We start from the raw sequence: 27053 nt of genomic DNA, 5'->3' as shown, positions 1-27053 counted from the left end.
ATGATTTAATTCAGTTAATTGGTTAGTGGTTGAATTTAGTTCGGTCTGAGGTTGATTAATGATTTTTTAAATTTTCGGTTATCGGTTAATTCGATTCGAAATCGGGTGATTAACCAAATTAACCAAAATAAATAATATATATTACATATAATATATTTTTTATATTAGCAATGTATTTTTTGAACTATTATTTTTATATTAATTGAAATAAATAATATATAATATATTTTTTTGAACTATTAAAAAAATGATCATTAGTAATATAATTTTTATGTTTTATACTTATTTTAACCGAAAGACAAAAACATATAAATTTTGATTAATTCGGTTACCCAAAATATTTTGGTTTGGTTAAAATATTTGAAAAAAATTTCGATTCGAATAACAATTAAAGATTTTTATGTTTCGAGTAATTCGGTTAATAATAATTCGATTCAGTTAATTATCGAACCGACCATTTGAATACCCCTAATGGAATTACATAATTTACATTATGTGACAATGTGTTGACAATGGCGAAGCCAGAAAACTTTTAGGGGGCTGAATGAAATTTTAATTTTTAATAGTCTATATCTTCATAATTTTTAAAGGATTAACTCAAATTTTTATAATTTTAGGGGACCAAAGTGTAATTTTATCTTTACTAATTTAAAGTTTTTTTAAAAAAAAAATTAAAGAGCTTAAATAGTAATTTTTTATTTTAGGAGCCCGGGTCTGCCAACCCCTAAATTCGCTTCTGTGCGTTGAATATAACATTTGTTGTCGACGCTTGAGATTAGATCATTACCACTGCCCTTTACGCTTTTGGATGCCATACGTATATTTTTCTGGGTTTCTATCACAATAGATCTTCTGTACACTTATTCGCATGAAAAGTATGTAGACAAGATGGTTCTACAAAGAAATGAAAAACTAGACTAATACCGGAGAAAATAGGTGTGGTGGCTGATGGAGGGAAGACAGGTTAAGGTAGCTATGTTAAGACAATAGAAAACATACCCAAAATGTCTTCATCACTATTCATATATAAAAAGAAAATACACAAACGATTCCATCTTTTGAACTAAATTCAAAATGTTTGATTTCCAATAGCATGCCCTATAAATGACGAATAAATTTGCAAATGGTAACTTATTGCAGGTCATTGACGAGACAAAATAAAAGCTTGTATAAAGAGAGTTCGAATGGAAAAACCTGCAAGCCAGACTGCGACCCCTTGTAAACCCTTGACAACATTTGTTCAGACGGACTCAAACACTTTCCAAGAGATTGTGCAGCGGTTAACAGGTCCATCAGAGAGTGATCCGGCACAAGGAGCAGCTACGAAGGGTCCAGGCTTAAAAAGGCCAATTTCAAAACTCCATGAAAGAAGGCAAAGCATGAGGCCAAAACTTGAGATAGTTAAACCCCCATTGAGCTTTAAACCTGCTACATCACCATCAAGATCGGGAAGCTCGAATCTTCTCGCAAGTCCAGTAGGCACTCCATCAACAATTTTCTCCAAGCTAACCTTTCTAGAAGATGAATACATAGAAGAATTAACAAAAACCGAACTGAACACGGTAGAAGAAGAAAAAGCTATCAAAGAGAGACGCTTCTATCTGCATCCATCACCGCGGTCAAGAGCAGGGAAAACAGATCCAGAATTACTTGTTTTGTTTCCTCTAACATCTCCGAGAACAAACAATAAAGCATGATTCGACATTTTGTTTTTCAATAACTAATTATACTTCTCTGTTGGTACCAATGAAACTTGTAAATCGATTTGCCTCATCAATTGACTTCATGTCATGTCTAAAACTTCTAAATGATGCATCCATTCATGGAAGGATCATAAGATCTACATGTTCAATAACAATAAAATTGGAGTGCAGAATCGAAGCATTTACCGAGTCATGGAAGGGTCAAGAAAGCTATACACCCTTCAACAAAGCAAGTTGTAATTTGTTTTCAATCACACCATGTTTCTCTTCTACCTGCCATCAGAAATATGTAATCAATATGCCTTATTATTTGCATTATACACTTTTATGTACCATTTTTTTTCTTGAAAAACTGTTTCTTTCTCTAGAATCCTGCATTATGTTTACACTTCTAAAGAAAAAAAAAACCCTATATATATGATAAATTTAACAAAAGACTGGTTATATGATGAACAAGAATCAGTTTTTTTCCTCTCTTATTTTTTTTTTTTTTTTGAAGAATTAGTAACTGTTAGAGATTAGAAGGATGAGAACCTGTAGGAACTAAGAAAACAGAATAAGAGAATTTGACAGAAACTTAAGCTTTAAGCTTCGATGTCTTGCTAAACAAACGAAGAAAATTCAACCAAAGCTTTGTGAACAAAATGCTTAAATAAGGACCAAAAGAAGAAGAATTTTTCTGAAAGATTTCATTACATTACAATGAAAGCACAATGCCATTACATATACCAAGCAATGAGCTTGTCAAAATGAGAAATATTACCTAAAGACATACCTAACTCCACTAACTAAGTCTTGAAACTCATAAAACCTTGCTTGCACTCTTGGTAAAGCTAATTTACCAATCTATCAGCACCTAATTACATCAAGCATGTCACTAACTTAGTTCAAATCTAACTAAGCAACAAAACCTAAGCTGAAAAATAACAAAACAGCAGCATATGCTCTAGCTGCAACTTGCATGCCTTGAACTGCCTTGGTCTGCATGGAAGTCATCTTCAACACTCCTCCTTGGCTTGCATGCTGCAAACTCCCAACTTGGCTTGCATGCTGCAAACTCCCAACTTGGCTCTCAAATTCTTGAACCTTGACACACAAAGAGACTTTATCAAGATATCAGCTAACTGATCTTCAAAACTGCAATGAACCAGTCTGATTTCATGAGAAAATGCTTTGTTTTCCCATGAAACATTGGATTTTTTACAATTGCAACAGCAGATTGGTTATCACATCTGATCTCTGTTGCTTCTCTTTGATGCAAGTTCATGTCTGCCATGATCTTCCTTAAACAAATTGCTTCGTTAACAGCTCCTGCAGCTGCTACATACTCTGCCTCAGCTATTGATTTAGCAACAACAGTTTGCTTCTTTGAACTCCAACAAAAAATGGTTGAACCAAGGGTAAACATATACCCTGAGGTGCTTTTCATATCATCTATTGATCCTGCCCAGTCACTGCCAGCAAAACTAAAGAGCTTCATGCTGTTAACCTTGGTAAACATCATTTCAAAGCTCAAAGTACCTTTGATGTACCTGAAAACTCTCTTACCAGCTTGAAAATGGTTCACATTGCAACAATGCATGAACCTGGACAGGAGACTGACTGCAAACATTATGTCTGGTCTTGTGGCTGTCAAGTACAACAGGCATCCAACTAAGCTCTTGTATGTTGATTCAGCTGCCTTCTCGAAATCACCCTGGCTTGACAACTTTTCTCCAATAGCAACTGGTTGCTTTACAGTTTAGCTTGGAGAATCTGTTCAGAATTTTCAAAGAAAAAGCCTTTTGGTTTAAGAAAATTCCTTATTCAGTCTGAAATACCACCATACCAAGGAAATAGGTCATTTCTCCTAAATCTGGCATCACAAATATGCTCTCCATTTTGCCTTTAAAATCAGCCAGCATAGCATTGTTTCCTCATGTCACCAGCAAATCATCCACATACAAGGAGATTATGAGTAGTGTTCCATCACCTTCCTTCTTCACATAAAGTGTTGGCTCACTGATGCTTCTCTCGAACCTCAAGCTTACTAGGTAGGTGTCGATTCTGTTATACCAGGCCCTTGGTGCCTGTTTTAAGCCATACAAGGCTTTTCTGTGTCTTCTTCACTAGCAACCTTAAAATCTTCTGGTTGTTCTACAAATATTTTCTCATCAAGAAAGCCATTGTGGAAAGCAGATTTTACATCAAGTTGATGTATTTTCCACTGCTTTTGTGCAGCCAATGCAACCAGTAATTTGATAGTGTCAAGTTTAGATACTGGTGCAAATGTCTCAATGTAATTAATCTCATACATTTGACTAAATCCCTTCACTACTAACCTTGCTTTCAGCTTGTTTAAAGTTCCATCAATATTGTGCCTAGCTCGAAATACCCATTTTACTCCTATGACCTTCCTATTAGTTGGCCTTTGCAACTAACTCCCAGGTCTGAATTTTGTGTATTATGCTCATTTCATCAAGCATGGATTGCCTCCATCCTTCTTGAGCTTGAGCTTCTTCAAAACATGTTGGTTCCACAGTAGCCATATCTGCCCTCTCATATATTTCACTTAGTGGTTTAGTTCCCCTAACTGGTTCACGATCAATGTCCATTTCAGGATCATTTTGATCAACATCAGTCTGCTCTATCACCAGGTCTTCAACAGTACTTTCAGGTTCACTTTTGTCCCAATTCCAGCTTGATCTTTCATCAAACACAACATCTTTGCTTATAAAGACTTTGTAAGTTGTGGGATCCAAAATCCTGTAGCCCTTTTTGACACTGCTATAGCCAACTAGAATGTCAGGCTGAGCCTTTTTTGCCAACTTGTCCCTCTTGATTGCAGGAATGTAAGCATAACAAATGCAGCCAAAGATCTTCGGGTGAGCAACTGATGGCTTGAACCCAAACTAGGCCTCAAATGATGTTTTTTGAAGCAAAGCCTTGGTTGGTATCCTATGTTGAAGATAGACTACAATGTTTACTGCCTCAACCCAAAAAGTCTTAGGCAAATTTCTCTCAAACATCAAGCATCTAGCCATATCCATCAAAGTTCGATTCTTCCTCTCACTGACACCATTTTGCTAAGGTGTATAGGTGTTTGTGAGCTGGTGTTTAATGCCTGTTTCATCACAAAAGCTTTGAAACATTGCTGAAGTGTACTCTGTGCCATTGTCTGACCTTAGTGTCTTGAGCTTGCAACCTAATTTTGTTTCTGCTACAGCCTTGAATTTCCAAAACACTGAGGCCACTTCTGACTTGAGCTTTAGAAAGTAAACCCAGCAGAACATTGAGTAATCATCAATGAAAAGAATGAAGTACCTGCTACCATTTAAGGACTGTGTCTTCATAGGGTCACAGACATCAGTGTGGACTAACTACAGCTTTTCAAAGGCTCTTCAGGCCTTATTCAAAGGAAATGGTAGTCTAACTTGCTTTCCTAACTGACACACTTCACAAACATATTCCTTTTTGACTGATTTTGTGAAGTTTTCAACCAAGTCCCTTTTGGTCAACTGAACTAGAGACTTATAGTTGACATGCCCAAGCTTTTGTGCCACAGCTTGAATTCATCTAAAGTAGTTGTGTAGGCACAAACTGAGTTCTTGTTCCAATCAACAATAAAGCTTCTTTCAATCATGGTTACTGACATGAACTTAGATCTACTTGGATCACTAATCAGGCACTCTTTGCCTTTAAAAACTATAGAGTATCCCTTTTCTAGCAACTGAGTAATACTAAGCAGATTTCTATCAATTTCAGGTACTAGCAGAACATTAGAAACAAGTTTGGTACCTGTAGGAGTGTCAATCAACACATCTCTCTTGCCTTCTGCTTTAATGTAATATCCATTGCCCATTTTTACCCTTGTGTTGAAGGATCTGGCAATGCTTTTGAAAATAGTATCATTATGTGTCATGTGCTTTGTGCAACCACTGTCAATTAGCCACCTTTTTGTGGTTTTTCTTCTGATGGCTAAGCAGGAGACAGCAAAGACTTGTTATTCTTGATCACAACCTTCTTCTACCACTTGAGCTTCAGCTCTAGGCTGTTGAGGCTGGTTTTGCTTCTACTTGCCTTTGTTTTTACAAACCTTCTCAACATGGCCCATTTGTTTGCAACTTTTGCACTGCACATCAGGTCTGAACCAGCAGTTTGCTTCTGGATGGCTAAGCCTTCTACAATGTGAGCAATGTGGATATCTTCTTCTTGCTCCATCTCTTCTAGGCTTGTCTGACCAAGTCTTCTTCCCTTTATAGCTAGAGGAGCTCGAGGTTGGTCTGCTATTGGCTTGGAAGGCACTTTCTTGATACTCTTCCTATCTGCTAGCTCTTCTTTGTTCCTGAGCATAAAGGGCAGTGATTAGCTCAGTCAAAGAGATGTTTGACAGATCTCTTAAGTCTTCAAGGGAGGAGATTTTGGCTTCATATCTTTCAGGTAAGGTTGAAATAATCTTTTCCATTATTCTAGCTTTACTAAATTGGTCCCCAAGTAATCTGATGTTGTTCACAACAAACATAATTCTGTCTGAATATTGCTTAACTATTTCTGATTCCTTCATCTTCAAATTTTTAAAGTCCCATCTCAAATTCAAGAGTTGTTGTTGTCTTGTTCTTTCAATTCCTTGAAACTCCTCCTTGAGCCTGTCTCAAGCCTATTTTGGAGACTCATAAGCCATAATCCTTGTGAAAATCAAGTCTGACACAGTGTTCTAAATGCAAGACATTGCCTTCTATCTATTGGCTCTATCATTAGAGTGTTGTCTGATCTGAGCTACCGTGGGGTTAGCTCTTAAGGGTGGTGGTTCAAAATTAGCATTAACAACCTCCCACAAGTCAAATGACTGCAGGTAAGTCTTCATTTTCACTACCCAAATGTGGTAGCCTTCACCATTGAACACTGGTGGTGGAGCTAGAGGAGATTCAGATGAAGACATCGTTTTTAAGGATTGAAAAGAGAAAGGCCCTCTAAGAAATTAGCTCTTGATACCAATTGTAGGAACTAAGGAAATAAAATAAGAGAATTTCACAGAAACTTAAGCTTTAAGCTTCGATGTCTTGCTAAACAAACGAAGAAAATTCAACCAAAGCTTTGTGAACAAAATGCTTAAATAAGGACCAAAAGAAGAAGAATTTTTCTGAAAGATTTCATTACATTACAATGAAAGCACAATGCCATTACATATACCAAGCAATCAGCTTGTCAAAATGAGAAATATTACCTAAAGACATACCTAACTCCACTAACTAAGTCTTGAAACTCATAAAACCTTGCTTGCACTCTTGGTAAAGCTAATTTACCAATCTATCAGCACCTAATTACATCAAGCATGTCACTAACTTAGTTCAAATCTAACTAAGCAACAAAACCTAAGCTGAAAAATAACAAAACAGCAGCATATGCTCTAGCTGCAACTTGCATGCCTCGAACTGCCTTGGTCTGCGTGGAAGTCATCTTCAACAGAACCGTACTACAATTTCAAGTTATGATAGAGAAAATGACTACTGATGGTGTGGAACAGGATCGTGGTTCTTGACTAATTAATTATTTATAGATTTGTTTAATTACTTTGAACATTTTTACGCATTTAATTGTCATTTTTTAGCTTCTCGTATCGACTACAATTCTTTCTCCAACATTGTACAATTATTGAATTCCAAGTCCCAAGCCAACCATGAATTTTTCAATCTACTTAAATTTTATATGGACCCACGAATTATTGAAATAATTAGATTCACAATTGGTATTTCTTATTGAGGTTAGATTTTAGGGAGTCAGCTACAAATACTTGGTTTTAAGGTTAACTAACTTTTGGTGATTGAAATGTAGAGATTTTGTATCCTGCTCATGAGACTCGGGGTTTAAGGTTTGGCAATTGAAATCTTTTCATGTTGAGCATTTCAGTATAATAATGCATTTTAGTCACTATTGCATTCTTGAGAGCTGAAAAAAGAGGAAAAGGAACCACTTAAGAATTTACTAACATATCTTCTTGGTTTTCATTTTTAAAAATCCCCATTTATCATTTAAACATTAAATATATGAAGAAAAAAGCATGTTTAAGTACCCTCCCAAATAGGAGTTTTCAACTTAAATGGCCTGGTTTAGGATTCAAGATTTAAGGTTTGGGTTTAAATAGTTTAGTCCTAAACGCTAAATCTTAAGCCCTAGTTGATAAAGCAGGTTCAGGCTGAGATTCAAATTGCAAAATTACTCCTCAACTAAAACTAAAGGCTAAAGTGAGTCCATTAGACTCATACAAATAGTTCCTAGCAAATCTAGAATCACCTGAATAGCAGGACTCATTTTGACCCCAGGAATATAACATTAAAATAATGCCAAAAACTTCTTACCTTAAACGACAACTTGATAATATCTAAAATAGATTAAAAAAAGTCAACACTAGAAGAAAATAAAAAACTAATAATACCAAAGCTTCCTATCTTAAGGAAACATAAAATAGAACTTGATGGTAACAATATTAGCATGATAGCTTCATAAATCAGTCCGGCATTGGAGGGATACCATATTTTCTGGTTTTCTTAAACTTAATCTTGAATTTATATTTAGCATCTTTTTCTGATTCGCACACTTTCAAGATTTCTTCAAGTAAAACTTGAGTCACTTAACACCGACTGAATTTGACACTACTCATATATAAGATGCAGTTATGATTATTAATCTGGACATGATGACCAAGGAAATTAGAAAATTCTAAGGTCATGATACAGATGAAGAGGAAAAGAATACTTAAGATATACAGTGACATGAGAGAAGAAAATTGGGTGTATGATGAACCTGATATTTCTGAAGTTACAAACTAGTGAGTGAGACCACTTTAGCACACTGAACATTGTTAGAAATTTTAACTTTCATATATATTGAGCTTATGCAGAAACGATACACAATTTTCAGATATTGAACATCAAAAAGATATTTAACTTGAAGCATTCAACTTACTATTTCACACATTGAACAAAGAAGATCCCTTCTCCTTAAGAAGGCATAGCATGTTAGTAGCTTATGGACTCATTCAACTTCAGAAACAAAAATGAATAAGTAGTCCAAACTGTCTTGGTCCTTCTCACTGGAAAATCACCTTCAAAAAAGAAAAAGTACAATAAGTCAACAACTGTATTTAGAAAGTCAAATAATTCATTTCAAGTTATCTAAATCACAGTAGATGCAAAAATATCAATTCCAATAGTTAACTGAAATCTTCGGCCCTGGGCTGCTTCTGTCCAATTCATTTGTTGAAGGAGAAATATCAATTTGAACCACTAAGACAAGATTCAGTTGAGGCTCCAATGGGTCTCATCCACTGAAGTAGAATGCTCTTACCACAAAAACAACAAAAGCGCTCAGTCTGTCAAGATCTTGACCAATAACATTGAAGGTTATTGACATTTTAGTGGCATTATCCTTCAGTTATGAGGCTCTAAATGCTATACATGAACATATTGATCTCATCAAACAGAAATGGCTCCTTCATTTGTTGATCCAAGGTACTTATAGTACTATAGATTATTTCTCTCTTAGGATGAAAACAGTCTCCAGCTATGAAGACGCTATTTCTCTTCTCCACCTCAATCCAGCTGCATCCTGCAGATTTTTTCAAATCTCTTGTTCTCATCAATTTTCTCACCTCCATGACACTATCCCATCTAGCATCTGCTGCATATAGGTTTGAAATTACCACATAGTTCCCAACATTACTAGCTTCAACTTGAAAGAGATGGTCGGCGACGACACAACCTAATCCCACCTCGTGATGAGTCCAACAGGCACCCAACAATGCACCCCACACATTAGCATTAGCTTCAACAGACATTCCAGCAACCAAAGAATATGCATCATTGATACGTCCTCCTCGAGCAAGAAGATCAACAATGCAAGAATATTGTTCAATTCTTGGTTTCATCCCATAAGCAGTCTCTAGTGAATCAAATATTTTCAACCCTTCATTTACCAGGCCAGCATGACTGCAAGAGGACAGAATTGCAGTAATGATAACATGATCAGGCTTCAACCCCAACTCAAGCATACAAGAGAAAAGGCAAAGTGCTTCTCTTCCCATACCATGCATTGCATACCCACCAATCATTGAAGTGAACATAACCAGATCCTTAACAGGAGCTAAATGGAAAAGCTTATGAGCACTCCTTATGCTACCACATTTTGCATATACATCTATAAGAGCTCCAGTTAATCGAGCATCTTGATAACAAGCTCTTATAGCATAACCATGACACTGCCTCAACAAGTAAACAGAGGCCATTTCAGCACATACTGGAAGGATACTCATAACAGTCATTGCATTAGGCCTCATTCTCTGAGCTTGTAACTCATGGAAAAGGCTGAGAGCTTGACGGTGACAATCATTTTCAGCACATGCTTGTACCATCAAATTCCACGAGGTGAGATCCCTTATAGTCATCTCATTAAATATCATAAATGCATCATCATATGATCCAGAAATCACGTAACCTGAGATCATCGAATTGAATGTAACCAAATTTTTTCTTGATAAATTCTGAAAAATCCTGGAAGCATATCCAATTTTACCACATTTGGCATATGCGTCAATTATGGCATTTACAACAGTAGGTTCATTATCACCTAGTAACATAGCAGCCTTGAGGCAATAGCTATGAATTTCTTTAACTTTGACAGGACTTGAAACATGGATGGAAAACCGTATTATGGCTAAGATAGTGATGAAGTCTGGCCTAAATCCTTCTCCCAGCATACAGTTTAAATGCCCTTGAAACTGAGCATCAGATGCACACTCTGCAAAGGCATCAAGAATAGAATTCCATGAAACCAAGTCTCTCCAAGGAATCATCAAAAATGTCTGATATGCAGCTCCTATGTCATTACATTTTGCATAGAAACTAACAAGGGCATTTGACACTGGTGTATTTGCATATAAGCTAGAATGCCGAAGAATATACCCGTGGATCACTTTTCCAACCTGGAGATGCTTTAAGTGTGCACAGGCAGAAAGAACGCTGACAAGGGTAGCAGAATTTGGCTCAAACATCCTTGCAGAGAGTAATTCTTGAAACAAATCCAAAGCTCTCAACCAATAACCATTTGCCACATAACCGGCAATAATAGCATTCCAGGAAACCAAATCTCTTGATTCCATCTTTTGGAACACGGATTCAGCTTTATCTATGTGCCCAACTCTCAAATAGAAGCTCGCCAAGGCATTGCAGACAGAAACATCTCCTCCCATCTCGGTCCTTCTCAGTAAAAAACAATGAATTTCCTTCCCCAAATAGCAGGCAACATTCTTAGTGAAAGAAGAGCAAACAGATAGAATATTCACAATTGTTGAATCATTAGGTGCTATGGGCCCTTTCAGCATCTCCCTGAACAATCTAAACGCGTCATCCAATAAATTATTCTCAGAAAAACCTGCAATGATTGCATTCCACGAGACAACATCTTTGTCATAAATGCCACAGAAAGCGGCAAAAGCATCTTGTTTTACTAGTCCACATTTTGCGTACATCGTTATTAATGCATTCCCAACAAGTGTATGTGCCACCAATCCAGACTTTATCGCGTGCGAATGCAGAATCTTCCCACTATCTATATCTCCTAACCGAGCATACACAGGAAGAGCAATAGCAAATGTAACAAGATTTGGCTTTACTTCATTGGAAACGCGCATTGAATTAAACAAATGGAGCACTTGATCATCATATTCCCGATAACCCGACAACCCGGAGAAGACAATGTTCCAAACCACAGGATCGGACGTTGGCATTTGTCTGAATAATTTCTGACAATCAGGGAGAGCTCCAGACTTAGCATACATGTTAAGCAGTGATTTGGAGACGGAGTGGCAATAGATATGCCCCAGTTTCAGTATACAACTGTGGAAAGCCCTTCCCAAACCGGTGGTTCGAAGGGCAGCGCAAGATTTAAGAACGGCCGCAAAAACTTGGTGATGAAGTCCAAAACTGGATGAACAGCGCAGCTTCTGAATGAAAAGGGATAAGGCTTCAGAATGGCTACCATATTTGGTGCAGTCATTAAGCGTACTAATCCATTTGTGTTCTGCATCTCGCTGAAGCATTCCCTCAAACAGCTTTTGCGCATGAGACAGAAAACAAACGACCCGGTTGCACCGATAATAATAAGATAGGAGTAGTTAACTTTGAGTTGGCACGTTTTATAAGTAAAAAGAAACCATAATGCAAATCGTTGGGTTTACTGTCATACAGATACAGTGCTACAAAATTAATTCCTTTTTACCGAAAAAGAAGTCAAAGAATGTCCAATAAAAAATGTGTTGTAGGTCTCCTTTAGGTGAGAACGCATTTTCACTAGGCTGGTCAGCTGAAAATTAGCTGGAGATTTCAACAACAATTGAAATTAAACGAGTTGTTGGTATTTTTAATAGACGAAAATACTTTTACTTTATTTATTATTTTACCATTTTATCCTTAAAAGATAAACTAATTTCTTTCCAATCTTATTTTTCTTCAGATTTGGCAGCCAAATTCTGCTGAAAACGGCGAAAGCTCTTCAACTCCTGCTCTTCAACTCTTCCTCAATCGACGACCGATAAGCTTGTGATTGTAAGGGTTAAGCGCAAATTTATCCCTTTGGTTTCGTCGATGCTTTTTGTATGTCATTTCTTTTCATCCTTTCATTTCTTTACCCTTTTTTATGTTTCCTTTTGCTTCCATTATAAATTAAAATGCAATTTTGAAACTTAAGGAATTCTCATGTAGTCTGTTGCAGGGCTGGAAATTAATGAGAGACCTTTGAAACGCCCCTTTTTTTATTTTGAGAAACTAACGATATCTGAATTGTCCCAAAGAGGGTTTTCTTTTCCCGATTAAATTTAAGGGTCATTCTTAATTTGCATGCTCCATAATTTAGAAATTTCTAAAATTGAAGCAATGATGTTGTTTTGCATTAGAGGAGTTGAAGAGTAAGAAAGTATTTTTTCTGTTCATCTTATGGGTTTCATCATTTGTTCTGATTTTAATGTGAATAGATTATCTTGTTCGTGCTTTACAATTTTGGGTGCTTGCCAATATATTGGTTTCTGTGGTAGTGAATGTTGACTGAGAATAAAAAACTACTAGTAGCCACAGTCTAGGACGTGTGACTGGCTAATTAAAGTACATAGGAACCAGTAAAAGAGGCCTTCCCTTCCAGTTTCTGTTTGGAGTGATAACTTCCCTTTTAGGAAACTTGGAAACATTCTTTAATTAGCAAATGATTGTTTCTATAGAGAAAGTCTAAGTTTATCCATTATGTTTGTGCAGATGCTTATTTTTAGAACCTTTTGAGCAATAATCCATAGGAAAAGATTTTCATCATTTGTTCTGATTTATGAGTAGTTTTACAGTCTCAGCCTTTAGAAATTATGTTGACAATATTAAACTAAAGAGAAAAATGGAGAGTGAAGAGCAGTAAGTAAAATGTAAAATGATGAATGTATACCCTCAAATCTTGAATTTGGATCCAAGTAACATAAAATGGAACGGAGCTCTCAAGAAAAAAAAAACCCTTGACATGTTACCTTCTTAGTTTTTAATTAGGAAACTATGCCCTCTTTTTTCTTTTCTTTTTTTGCGATTGGGGACTTGTTCCATGTGGTTACTATATTAAACAAATTAAGTTTGCTTAATTAATTAGAAAGAGCTAATTAAATTAACTGATGGATTTGCATTGTTCCATGGCTTTTTTTGGTAGTAAATATTTGCAACTGTCAGCTTCATCTTTAACGCACATGATCGTGATTTGTATATTGCTTGGGAGAAAGGGTAGCAAACTCAAACATATTACAGTTTTTAGATTTGTAGTTTTCCTGAATAAGTTGATGCAAATGGAACCCAATACTAATAAAGTTTTATGCATTTCTTGGCCATCATTTTCTATTTTTAATTTCCCATAACCACCTTCAATTTCCCATGCCTTAATTATAAGGGATGATTGATTTCTAAACATGGGAAAAATAACCCTCCATTTCCTCACTAAACCAATAAAACTTTGCCCATTTTTAATAGAAGAATATATTTATACCACCCCTTCCCACTTCTAAGGTCACTTTCTCAAACCTTGAAATACTTATATGTGTCATATACAAATATCTTCAATTTATTTTAATTTTTTTAATGAATTTATATGCTTCTTTTAACTCAAATTTGAACATGATCGTATTACATTTTCTTCTGTGAAAAGGAAAAAAATTATGTTCCTGAGTATAGTTGGCTGTTGAATTCTGCATTTATTGATGCCATAATCTTGAGTGATTAAATGCATGCTTTTTTTGAGACTAAAATAAAAATTTGATGACTAGTGTTGCTAAGAAAAACCAACTGCTCAAGTTTGCTTACACTTTTGAAAAAATAGTCATAATCAATTATCCTTTCTATATCCTCGTTATTGTTTACTATGGATCTTTGAGAATTTTTTTTTAGTGTTCATATTATGGCTTTCATCCATTCGTGATGTGTTATTCTTATTTTTTTATGAAACTATATTATTATATCTAATTATATATTTATAGTTTTATGTCGGTTGACATTTAAAATCAAAATAATAATAATAGATGGTAAAGACACGAAATTTTGTGGAGGGAGATAGTACCTTAGCAACAAAAACTGTTTGGGATGATGAGGTGACGTTGATATTTTGTGAACTTTGCGTGAATGAAGTCAATGCTGGTAATAGACCGACAACTCATTTAAACTCAAAAGGATGGGAAAATGTCATTGCTCTTTTTCAAGCAAAAACACAAAAAAATTATGGAAAACCTCAATTGAAAAATAAGTGGGATACATTAAAAAATGAATGGAGGTTATGGAGGGAGTTGCTTAAGGAATATACAGGTATTGGATGGTGTCCATCTAAAAAGACAGTCGATGCTACCAAAGAATGGTGGGCTGAGAAAATACAGGTTAGTGTTAACGTTATCATTATTTTAATGCATAAAGTTTATTGAAATTAATAATTTACAAATATAAAAATCTTAGTATAACATTTAACATTTAGCATGTTATGTAGAAAAATCATGATTTTAAAGGATTTAAGAAGAAAGGAATTGAACCACGATTGAATGAGTTAATGTGGCAAATGTTTGGTGGCATTGTAACTACTAGAGAGAATGCATGGGCACCTTCGTCTGGTGTTCCTTCAAGTGGGGTTCCTATGGGAGATAATACACCTAATGAGTGATTTGGTGATTCAGATGAACATAGTAATGAGAATGAAGGTAGTCCTCCTAATGAGGTACCCTCAAACCCTTCTCATGAAACTCCTAATCAAAGAAAACAAACACTTGGGGTTGTACACGGTAAAGGAAAAAAAATCAAGTTCAAGTAGAAAATCATCAAGAAATACATTAACTACTCAGATTGAGAAATTGTGTGAGAGTATGGCTAGTCCAAGGAAGTCAGTGAATGAAATTATTTTTCCTCACTCTCAATATATTATTTCAAATGCAATGGATGCTTTGCGTGCTTTGGAAGATGAAATTCCAAAAAAAGATGAACTGTACTATTTTGCCATCAAAATGTTCCAAATACCGGTGAAACAAGAAATGCTTTTGAACTTAGATCCAGATGTCAGGATTTGGTGGCTTCGACGTGAGTATGCTGAACAAAATCCAATTGCATCATTTTCATCCTTGGTAGTAACATCCTTATGTCCCTTCTAACCATACCATCAACCACCTCCACCATAAACTCCTTAGAATTATTATTGTAATATAACTATACTACTTTTTTATATGTAAAACTAATGTATGATATTTTTTATGTTTGGTATTTTTATACTATGCTTTTATTTAAGTTTCTGTGTTGTATAGAATGTCACAAAATATAGTGTATAATAGTTTTGATATGAATTATGATACCCCTGAATTAAGTGAAGAAGCTCAACGAAGAATAGCCATAATTGTTACACAAGTTGAGCACAACAATTATCATGAAGAGGAAGAATGTGTTAAGCAGTGTATTGGTACAGCATGAAACTTATTTCACTATGCAACCGTGTATGAATTCAAATTATACAGGTCAAATGTGGGTGGACGAAGTATTAAATGGGCATGATGATCGTTGCATGAATAGTTTTAGGATGCCAAAAAATATATTTCACAGCTTGTTGCATGATTTGCAAACAAATTATGGCTTAAAGCATGGGAAAGTATCGGCGATGGAGAAGTTAGCATTATCATTGTACATGCTTGGAAATAGAGAATCAAATTCAAATGCAGCAGAGCAATTTCAACGATCTGGGGAAACTGTTAGTCGAATTTTTACTGATATGTTGCATATATTTGCTCGAATGGGAATAGACACGATTACACCCATTGAAGGTCAATTCGAACAAGTACCGAACCATATTCGACATGATACAAGATATTGGTCTCACTTTAAGGTGAAATTTACACAATCTTTATATTTTTAAAATATAAATTATTTCTAACTTTTATCTCATTACCTATATTTATTTTAAAGGACTGTATTGGGGCCATAGATGGAACACACATAAAAGCATGCATTGCGCATTCTTGTCAAATACCTTATATCGGACGGAAAGGTGAACCAACTCAAAATATTATGGCAGTTTGTGACTTCAACATGTGCTTTATTTTTGCATTTCCTGGTTGGGAAGGAACAACACATGACAGTTGAATTTTTTTGCAAGCACTTAGAAAACAAGAGTTAAAGTTTCCACACCCTCCACCAGGTTGAACTTTAATTTTTTAATTAATTTTTATATAAAAACAATATTAAAATTTACAATTTATTTTTAAACTTGATATTATGTTTTACTTTTTGTAGGAAAATATTATCTTGTGGATTCAGGATATCCACAAATGGCAAGTTTTCTACGTCCATATAGGGGGAACGATATCATTTACCTGATTTTCGTCGAGGTAATCATCAAGTATCTAGAAAAAAAGAAATCTTTAATCGTGCTCATTCTTCGTTACGCTCTGTGATTGAACGAACATTTGGAGTGTGGAAAAAAAATGACAATATTAATAGATATTCTAAGTTATTCATTCAACAAGCAAGTTTTAATAGTTATTGCAACAATGGTTTTGCATAATTACATTCGAAGACATGCTTGGTCAAATGATGAGGATTTTCGACAATTTGAGAATATACCCGACATGCCAGTCTCTTCAGGCTATTTTGATAGAGGTGAATCGAGTTCTTCTAACAGTGAAAGTGACCTTGAAATTGTGATGTTAAGGGAAACTATTGCACATAGTTTAATGAATCCATACTTATAAAAATATTTTGTATCATAACCTAATTTCTAGTAATAATGAAACTTGTTATGTCTTATGTTACTATATTTTTTATTAAAAACCGTTCGTTTAGATACTTCAAAATTTGATCCAAGTATAATGTTACTATTTGTGAAAATAATATTTATCATTGTTATAAAAGAATATTTAACTATAAAAATTAAAAATAATTATCATTTTATCTATTAAATAATTTAAATTGATTATATAATTTATTAAAATATTTATAATAAAATATTAGAAGATTTATTTTAATATTTTATTAAATTAATTTATAAATTCACATATTTTAATAATTTTATAAAAGTAAAATAATTTAAAAACTTCTATTATATATCAATCCTAATATGATGTCCTTAATAGTCATTTTTTATTTTCACCTCACCGCTACAGCTGCGTTTGAATCCAAACACACACTGCACCATTGTTTCTAATCTCACTACTACAGTATCCAATCTCACCGCTACAGTAACTAATCTCACCGCCACCGCTGTTTTTAACCTCACCGGAGTTAAACACACCGGCCATCCAAACTAAGCCGTAGAATATTTTGAATCGATTTTTCAAAGTTAATTCGTTGCGAAATATAATTTATAGTCGAGTTTTAACCATGACTCAGATGAACTAAACAGGTTTTTATATTTTTGGGCCAAATTTTTCTTAGCCCAACCCAAATCCTTTTGAAGTTTGCACCAAAATCTTTTTTTTTTTTTTTTTACTCAAGTCCACCATCTATCTTTCATCAGCCACAAAATAGATCTAGATGGAGATTAGCGGCCATGTAAAGATGCAGCAATACGAACAAGCTTTTGGGTCCAAAACTAAGAGGATTTGAAATGAGATAAAAAAAAAGATAATAAAGAAAAAAACTTTAACATTTTTGGGCCAGGTTAGTGCAAAAAATGAGGCTCATTTTTTAATTTGGCATGGCTCGATAATGGACTTAAAATATTGTTCAAGCCTAGTTTAGATAAAAAAAATGTTAAATCAAATTTCGGCTCCAACTCGCTTGTATTAATTTTTTTAGATAATTTTTTATAAAAATAAATGAAAAATATAATAAATCAAATAGATTAAAAACATTAAAATAAATGTTTTCCAACAAATTGAAAATACATATAAAAAAATTTATACTTAAATAACACTAATATAGTTGCAACTTAACAAGCAAATGCCTCTAAAATAGTAGCAAAGTTAACAATAAAATAAGAATTATACAATATTCGAATAATAACAACAAAATAGTAGCAATATAATAACAGAATGATAGCAAAACAACAACATAACAACAATAAACAACAGCAAACAATAGTATTTTTTTTTTCAAATTTAGGTCGAGGCTGGACCAAAAAAGTATTGCCCGAGACTCGGCCCATTTTCTAAACGGATCTCATTTTTTTATCCAAACCTATTTTTTAGACCTATATTTTTACTCAAACCCTCTCATTTTTCGAACGAGCCTTCGGACTTGGGTAGGTGACCTGACCCATGATCAAGTCTAGATAAGAAGATTGAAATGATGGGAACTCTTAATTGTTTTTCATAAAAGACAATTTTTAATCTATTATTCTTATAAACTTCCACAATTTCTAATTAATATTAATTTTTTTAGTGGAAGATATTAGATACCTTACTATATATTATAGATTTTGGTAGTTGTCATAAAAAGATTGTTACGTAAATAGATATCCTGTTATATATTATATAAATAGATTTTGGAACTGGTGACACGGCATGTTGACCTTGGTATATCCAATTTTGTAACCAAATGCTTTGTAATTGTGTGTGTTCATGTACAAATACTAAAATTCTTATTGAAACCAACTTGGAAACAAAATACTAAAATTCCTCTTTAAAACCTAATTTTGTAATCAAATACTTTGTATTTTTTTTAAATTGTAAAAGAAGTGTAAAATTATAATGCCAAAAAATGATTTTGTAATTTTTATGATTTTTTGTTTTTATATAAATAGATTTTGGTACTCATATTTCTTCTAGTTCACTTTAATACTTTAATATTTAAACTTGACAATTAGGTCTATTTTGATCAACTTGAAAATTATAAAATTTGATAATGTGATACAATCCTAGTATCATATCATTAAATCTTAACAAAATTCAAATTTAGAGATAAAATACACCTAATTGTCAAAATCAAATATCAAAATAAAATAAAAAACACACCTATTTACCAAATTGGAGAGTCATATTATATTTAAATTAAAAAAAGGGTCAAATTACATTAACCCTCTATGTAGAGGGTTCTTTTTCTAAGGTGAGAATACATCATAATCTAGCAAAACAAGATGCCATGAAGAGATGATGGAGAGAAAAATCAAAATAGGCTCTGAAAAACAAGATGCCATGAAGAGATGATAGAGAGAAAAATCAAAATAGACTCTGAAAAACAAGTGCGGTGGTAGTAACGGGCACAATAAGGAAATGAGAAAGATCATAACTACAATTGTTGTTATAATTGTAAAAAGAAAGTTGTAGGGAGAAATTTAGAGCGCTAAGTTTGCCAGAAGATAAAAAAAATACCCCTAAAATGAGACTCAAAACTTCTATTTATAAATCTTGAAAAAGAAAATTATGAAAAGAAAGTGGACATGAACATACTAAAATGAAAAGTAATAGAATTGAAAGTGGTAACTTGACCATAAAAAATGGAAGGGGACTTAAATAGATAATGGGTACAATAGTTATTAATAAAAGTAGCACCCACTTCAAATATTTTAACAAAAAATAATAGTTAAAATAAAAAATTCTTAACAATTTCCGTATTCCAACCTCCAAGTCATGCTCTACAAGACATATCAAAAGTGGAAATCCCGTCAACCTTCCAAGGTTAATCCCAAACAACCGTATGTGGACTTGTTCCCAACAAAGTTATTCTCAAAAGTACTCGTGCAAAAAACAATATTTTTCGAAACTCTGACAGTTAGCTACACCCCCAAAAATTTTCAGCCCTCGTACCGAGCCAAAAATAACATTATTTCTATTTCCTTCTTTACAAAACATATGATTAGCTTTGGTTTCAAGTGGCATGAAAGATGCAGCCCATAATCTAGAAAGAGCAATGTCATTTAACCAAAACATTGCAACATAATAGGAAAGAAATCGTAGATTCATTCCAAGTTCTTATTTGAACCATGTCTAAGCAAACAACACAAGCATAATAAGGCAACCATAGATGCAACTTTAGATTTAACTTTTTTTTACCCATATATTCCAATCTTTTAACATACTATTTTAAGAGTTGTAACTCAAGATGGAGAAATATTCAGTGTCATCACAGAAGTTTCCTCAGGGAACAGAGAGATTAAAGTCTTTTTTACCACATGTGTACATACCATCGCATTCCCCTACAATTCCACAATCAAGTATTGCCGGGGTTGACTTTTGAGCCATCCGGAGTGTACTTCTCCATGAGGTGGCTCAATTCAGCATCAAACTCCTTTTCAAGCTCAACTTCTTCCTGCCAATGCCTCTCTCTCATGCCAACCATCTTCTCTTCGTGTGCTTTGATCAGCTTGTCCCTCTCTGCCACAAAAGCCTGCATCTCTTCATCCTGGAACTTTATGAATTTTGCAATTTCATCCGCCCTACAAATAATTTTTCAAAAGATATGAAAAGAAAAATACACAAATATCTCATATAACTTCAACAGGTAAACAGAAAAGAGATATCTAGCAGCATTTCATCTTATGAGATTAAACCATCTGTTTTAATGTGAAACGGTCATATACTGTAAGATTACCAGTATCAATCAAATTACACAAGGAAATTCACAGAAGTATCAAAATTATGTACCTGCGCCTGTATTCCTCTGTATTTGAAGGATTGGGGTTAGACTGCTTGACCTTCTCACGCTGTTGCTGCTGCAGCTTCTCAAAACTCTCTTCCTTCTCATCCCTGGCTTCATGGATAAATTTGATTCGTTCCTTGAAGAATTGCTCTTGGAAATCCATCTGGAAAGGGCAAAAGAAGAAACACAGTTAACATGAAGCAGAACAAGAATTACTATTCTATCAAGTAGAAAATTCCCAGGGAGGACAATAGCATGCTCTTCTTCGTCTACTTGAACATCAGCCAACATGCAACAGATGGTTAAGCACATGAATCTATATCGTCAAGTTGCTCATAGTCTGACTAAATACCTTAAATGCGAGCCTAGCAAATAGCTAGATTTACCCTGTAAGCATTGGTTGTAGTAATAATATGCAAATGCCAATTGGAACTTTCATTTTAGATACGCAGCAACTTTTATGATCACCACCACCATCTTTTACTAGTAATAATTAGGGATTGGCAGAAACATGGCATAAGTACCGAATAAAATTCGAACAGACAAAATACATAAATAGTGCACTAAATAACAACTGATTGAACCAAGGCAGTGACGCTGACATGCTGTGCTACAAGGGCATGTAGTACGCAACTTTGAAGTCCAGATACTGAGCATGTCAACCAAAACCATGATCCAGGAAAGGAAGACAGCAAGCAATATTGATTATGGCAAACATGCATTATTAATCAATCCTATAAGATATCCCAAACCAGTAGGTTACTAATATGTACTACAGTATAAATTTACTAACTAATACACCAGGACCAAATGTCCGGCAACAGGCATGTGAAGATTTGAAGTAATTACCTCTTCTTTATTCTGTTCATGCTGCATTTTGGTTCTTTGTCTTACAATCCTGTTCTCCTCCATTGTCTTCCGGAGCCTCTCACTCACAATACCAAAAGACTCTTCAAGAGCAACTTTTTGCCTTTGTTCTTTTGCAACCTTGTTCTTGTAAAAAATAAGCTGCTGGTTGTCCTCACTCATTTGCCTGATCTGCTTAACAACCATCTCTTGATAGGATCTCATCTCAAATTTCAGCCTAGATTTGCCTAATCAACAGATCAGTTATACAGCACGTCAGTCAACTGCCTAAGTATCTGCAGGGCTACTTATTTGTGAAGAAAAAAATACAGAAAAATCTCATGCATTTAAAGCTATCTTGCATTTTATCCCTGCATGTAATATAATCGTTGTCTTCTGTTAAATAGAGAGAACCTTGAGAATGCTGGTTGAAGCTGTCTAGGTCTTCCTTCATAGCCATATAACCATAAAGTTGGCGCTTCCCGCCTGGATAAAATAAGACCCTACGTCGTTCCCAAGCCTCCCTATGCGTTCCTTGCTCAGCAAAATGCTTATGTAGCCGTTCAGCTTCTAAATAACCCCTAGCTGTGCTCTCAAAATCAGAACACTCATCCCACGATGCCCCTGTGGACCATACAGTGGCGAGCCTTCACAGCAGCATATGAGCTGAAATAATCAAGAAGCTCTTGGTTTCCCATACCAATCCACTGAAGTATAATACAATAAATAAAAAGTTAAAAGTTAGAGCAGGAGACAGGAAACGAGTATTTCCACTGAAAATAGAAACAATTAGCTTCATTATTTTAGTATATCAGAAAATAAAAATTGCAAAAGATATTGCAGTACCTTATCGTTCTCATCTTGTTCCAGCCTTGTGTTCATTATCATAACCATAGGTGGCCAGACTATTTCATGATCTTTTTCTTCATCTTTTAAACCCTTCCATTTGCCAAAAGCTTCACCTGAAGGAATAACTGAAGTACCCCTTCTACACAATTCCTCATCCAAGAGTTCAGCAAGTTCACGATGGAGTTTCACCCTTTGTGCTCCTTTTGTTTTGGCATGTGTCATCAGAGGCTGAAGGCCCCTATACCAGTCAATGGCACCAGGACCACCCTGGCATGCTGGGCAGTGCCACTGCCTTGCTGGGTCGTTGATTTCCTCAATTCTCAATGCATCTAAACTCGAGAAAAACTTCTTAAACCATCTATTATTCTTTCTTGTCTCGTGGCTCTTTTGACTTGAATCTGAATCAAAGTCATCGGTTAGAAGTTCATCATCAGAATCATCAATAGCATTATCATCCGAGTCATCCTCAACATCATCAATATCATTGACCTCTTCAACCTCAGTGTTGACATTGTTTTTTCCATGATCATCTTGTAACCCCCCCGATGGATTGGAACCAGTTCTAGATTGCCAATTCCATCCATACTGAAGGGGTGGGCGAATGACAGGATGTGGTGGCACATTGTTGTTCTCAATAGCCTTGTTGCATGTTTGGGGTCTTGCATTTCCTCTGCCAGTTGCCATCCTAGAATCAGTATTATGAGCATCCCAAGCATTGCCAGAGGCTCTTCCTGATACAGCATTAGTCCGCATCGCTCCCAGCGGTTTACCATTGGAATTTTGAGGACCCCAAGGTCTTGCAGCACTGCTTCCAGTTCTATTCTTAGGCTTCCTTTGAATAACCTCCCACTCACCATCGTCTTGAGGCAAACCCAGGTTCATGTCTGCTACACCCTGGCTTAGCTGCTCAACCTTGGAGCTAGAGGATCCAGATATGTCTTTCCCCTTGGACGATGGGTTGTTAATACCACCAGAAACAAAAGGATTCCCATTCCCTTTTCTTGAACTCATCCTCTAACACAATCCTATAGTAAGATGTCATAAAATCGACATTTAGTAGTACATAGTCTTAAAAATAAACAAGATCGACAACAACTAACTATGAAAATGCCTGTAGATGGTGTTGTCAGCAAGTGTCTCAAGCTATAAATTGGTTGTACGATCACTATACCCTAATCGTCAAAGCTGTTGCCTTACGAAGGATATTTCAGTCAACCTTTACTTGCAAAGATCAAAACATTTACACAATGCACTGGGTTGGCCTCAAAATAGAGCTAGCAATCGGTGTATCCGTGTTATATCTCAACTCAAACATGATTGAAATAACTAAAAGTCTAAAACATGAACATGGCACGAAATTTTAAACATGTCAAATTTTAGACAGAAACAAGACAAACTACACGCCACAATACATCATTGACAACGCCAGTCTGTTTGAAGTTAGAACTCTTAGGTATGGGTATGGCAGGGCATGACAAGATTAACACGAAAACATGGCTAACCTGTAAAAAAAAATGAGAGCAACAGCAAAAATGATAGCACGAACTGCAGCGGCAACAATAACAACAACAATGCCATAATGAGACAGAGAAACCGTTAAATAAAAAACCAAGCAATATAATTAAGAAACTCAGAAAATAATTTACCCCACATCTAAGAAAAAAAAAACTAGGGTTACCTCACAAAAACAGTGAAAAGCCAATAAATTTACCTCTAATAATAGGGTAGACGCAGGGGGCGCAGTGTAAGCATAGAGCGTGTGGAGGTGCGGGGCCGGTAAGGCGAGACAGGGTTGTGGAGTAGAGCAGAGTAGCGACAGTATGAGAGTGGAGAGTGAGTGTCGGCTTGGAAAATGAAATGAGCAGGAAAGTTTTTGGGTTAGCTAGTATCTGGAAAGCATTTTAAGCGTCATTTCATTTGTATCACCAATAACATCGACGGGTGTTGAATTGATAATAAATATAAATTTGGATAAACTACGGAATTAGTCACTAAATTATGGCTAAATTTTTGTTTTGGTTACTTAATTACAAAGGTTATAATTTGCTCGCTGAATTATTTCAAAATTTTCATTTAAGTCACTGAACTACTCAAAAGTTTTTATTTGAGTTATTAGGTTAAGTTTTTTTTAAAAAGTTTTACCAAAGAGCTCTAAATTACAATTCGGCAATCTGTTCGGTAAATTAGTTCCTATCAATGAGTAGAAGAACATTATTTAAATCCAAGTTGATTTGATGATTAGTGTCGGAAGTTGGAGAAAAAGATTATATGTTTGTAGATTCGTGACATCCAAAACTGTTTAATGAAAATATTGAATAATAGAAGAGAAGAGAGCTTTCAATTGGTATAAGTAGTACGAACAAAAGACCTATATAATATCAATTTTAACTAGTCATTTTTATTTTGAAATTTTTGTTAAATTTCACACGAATTTTCGCAGCTTATAATTGAAAATTTTGAGCGGTTAACCCATTAAAGTGTAAGGAAAACATCATGAAATGTCAAATTAACTTAACCAATATAGTTTTATATAACTTCTTTTTTAAAAAAAAAATTAGGAGTTATATCAAATTTATTAGTTTAGGGTAATTACAAGATTAAAAAACAGGAATTTATATTAATTATGGAAACTTACACTTTTCACGGTATAAACTAGGGGTGTTCATTCGGTTAACCGACCGGTTAACCACCCCAAAATAATATTAACTGAATTAACCGACCTTTCAAAATTTTTAACCTTTAACCGAACCGAAATTTTTTCAAAAAAAATTAACCGAACCGAAAATTATATATTTTTTATTTTTGATCAAAAATTAACCGAATTACCCGAATTAACCGAATTACCAGAATTAACCGAATTGAATCACTACATAATTAAATTATTTTTAGACTTTTAGACTTTAGTTTTAGTTTTTGTTTTAGAATTTTATTTTTATTTATTAAATTATTTGTTCTTTTTATGATTGTGTTGGGTTGGGTAATTGGGTTAGGTTGAATACTTGGGTTTGGATTGGGTTTAGGTGAATAGTGGACCTATTTATATATTATAATTTTATTTATTAATTTTTCGGTTAAACTGAAAAAATTCGGTTAACCGACTGGTTTCGAAGCGAATTAACCGTTAACTGAAAAATCAAAAAATAATTAACCGACCCCCGACCGAAAAAATTCGGTTAACCGACCGATTAACCTAATTCGGTCGGTTAATCGAATTTTTCCGGAATCGGTCGGTTAACCGAATTTTTCGGTTTTATCCGAATTTTACACACCCTAATACAAACTCCAAACTAATTTAAGTCAAAACGGGTTTTGAAACTCAAACCCCAAACTAATTTTCGAAAGGCTAAACCAAAATAAAACAATACTTTAAGCAAAAATGATTTCCTTCAATTCAAATTAATGGCTAGCCACTCTATGATTCGATAAATCAAAGAGAAGAGATTTAGTTTTTCTATCGCTTGTCATTTGTAAGAATTAAGATGTCGGTCATTTTTTTTTTTAGTTTTTAATTTCCACGTCATAGTTTAATTGTTCCAAAATGAAGTCATTTTGGTCACATCATTGAAATTTTTCCACATTGAATCACGGCGTGGATATCGTTAACCTTGAATAATCTAATCAACATTTTCTATTAAAAAACAAGCATTGAGTTTTAAAATACTCCAAAAACAAGAATTAGGTGTAAAATAACAAAAATGTAAAGATTAGGTGCCATTTTTGTCATTATTCCAATTTAGAATACATTAGCAGCCTTTCGTCCATTGATTTATTTTGACTAACTTTTTGTCGATAGATAATATATTTGGAAACCTTTTGTGTATGAAATAGCTAATCTACAGGCTTATAATTAAAATGTTATATTGTTATAGGTATTTCTAAGCTTTTGTATTTGCTAATGTTTAATGATATGATAATGTTTAAATATTATATGCAGTGGCAGATTCAAGATATTAATCTTGGGAGCAAGCTAAAATTAGAAGTGTTATAATAGTCGATTTAAACATATAAACAATCTATTCAAAAAAATAATATTCCAACATGTCACTCGATTTAAACATATAAAAAATATATTCAAAAGAAACATTATTCCAACAATTAAGATGAAATAGCTATTATTTAACTCGGTTAACCATTTTTTATTCTGTTTTCACAAGAATGTTCACTGCTTCACAAACTATCATTTGACATAATTTTAAACAAAGTGACCAAGGTTTTCTTCCTCCCTTTCACTTTGGCTGAAACTTACTATAACATTATCTAACTATTTTAGTTTCATTTTTACACTTCTAACAAATTAGAAACCGTCTCCTAATAATTTTTTATCCAAAAACATACACATTTCACTTAATTTTATAAGCTTCTAAGTTCCATCAATATCCTTTAATGGCAACTTTTAATATACTTGATAAAACAAAAAAACTATTGGTACATATATGTAAAACAAGTTTCAAATATTCAAAATCTATGAAGAGTTTGAAGAAAAACATACCTTATACTTCAAATTTGAAGGAAAAATGATAAAGAATTTGTTTTTCTTCTTTTCTTGCTAAGCACCAACATGAAGAAGAAT

The 27053-nt window shown here is 34.3% G+C and overlaps 3 protein-coding genes and 1 long non-coding RNA gene across 6 annotated transcripts; 2 read left to right on the top strand and 2 right to left on the bottom strand.

Annotated features, from left to right (window-relative positions):
- Positions 1 to 996: 996 nt before the first annotated feature.
- LOC105775778 (putative pentatricopeptide repeat-containing protein At5g08490) lies at positions 997 to 12027 on the bottom strand. Of its 2 annotated transcripts, XM_052621738.1 has the most exons (4): positions 8898 to 12027; positions 8646 to 8784; positions 1890 to 1976; positions 997 to 1514 (listed from the first exon to the last, which is right to left on the bottom strand). In XM_052621738.1, the coding sequence occupies exon 1, from the start codon at positions 11773 to 11775 to the stop codon at positions 9124 to 9126; it is 2652 nt and encodes an 883-aa protein (XP_052477698.1). In that variant the 5' UTR covers positions 11776 to 12027; the 3' UTR covers positions 997 to 1514; positions 1890 to 1976; positions 8646 to 8784; positions 8898 to 9123. The 2 variants fall into 2 exon arrangements, with proteins under 2 accessions (XP_052477698.1, XP_012453737.1); XM_012598283.2 differs by having other exon boundaries at positions 8646 to 12027.
- LOC105775784 (VQ motif-containing protein 31) lies at positions 1185 to 2073 on the top strand. Its single transcript, XM_012598292.2, has one exon. The coding sequence runs from the start codon at positions 1185 to 1187 to the stop codon at positions 1695 to 1697; it is 513 nt and encodes a 170-aa protein (XP_012453746.1). The 3' UTR covers positions 1698 to 2073.
- On the top strand, positions 11986 to 17056 carry LOC105775785 (uncharacterized). Of its 2 annotated transcripts, XR_008189751.1 has the most exons (5): positions 11986 to 12089; positions 12189 to 16097; positions 16178 to 16409; positions 16505 to 16599; positions 16788 to 17056. It is a non-coding gene; the product is annotated as an uncharacterized LOC105775785 (long non-coding RNA). The 2 variants fall into 2 exon arrangements; XR_008189750.1 differs by lacking the exon at positions 16788 to 17056 and having other exon boundaries at positions 16505 to 16728.
- Positions 17057 to 20180: 3124 nt separating this feature from the next.
- On the bottom strand, positions 20181 to 24397 carry LOC105775780 (protein SUPPRESSOR OF GENE SILENCING 3). The gene is given in 8 exon segments (XM_012598287.2): positions 20181 to 20585; positions 20794 to 20951; positions 21638 to 21882; positions 22049 to 22234; positions 22237 to 22272; positions 22275 to 22341; positions 22481 to 23508; positions 24195 to 24397. Coding segments are annotated over 7 exon segments (1932 nt in total). The 5' UTR covers positions 23495 to 23508; positions 24195 to 24397; the 3' UTR covers positions 20181 to 20359.
- Between the last annotated feature and the right edge of the window lie 2656 nt (positions 24398 to 27053).

Source organism: Gossypium raimondii, chromosome 10, assembly GCF_025698545.1.
Source record: "Gossypium raimondii isolate GPD5lz chromosome 10, ASM2569854v1, whole genome shotgun sequence".
NCBI lineage: Eukaryota > Viridiplantae > Streptophyta > Magnoliopsida > Malvales > Malvaceae > Gossypium > Gossypium raimondii.
The sequence above is the reverse complement of the archived record's forward strand: the minus strand, read 5'-3'. Positions and strand labels throughout refer to the sequence as shown.

Bases quoted from the DNA above. Each gene is read 5' to 3' on its own strand.
- LOC105775784 (XM_012598292.2), top strand. From the start codon at position 1,185: ATGGAAAAACCTGCAAGCCAGACTGCGACCCCTTGTAAACCCTTGACA.
- LOC105775778 (XM_012598283.2), bottom strand. From the start codon at position 11,775: ATGCTTCAGCGAGATGCAGAACACAAATGGATTAGTACGCTTAATGAC.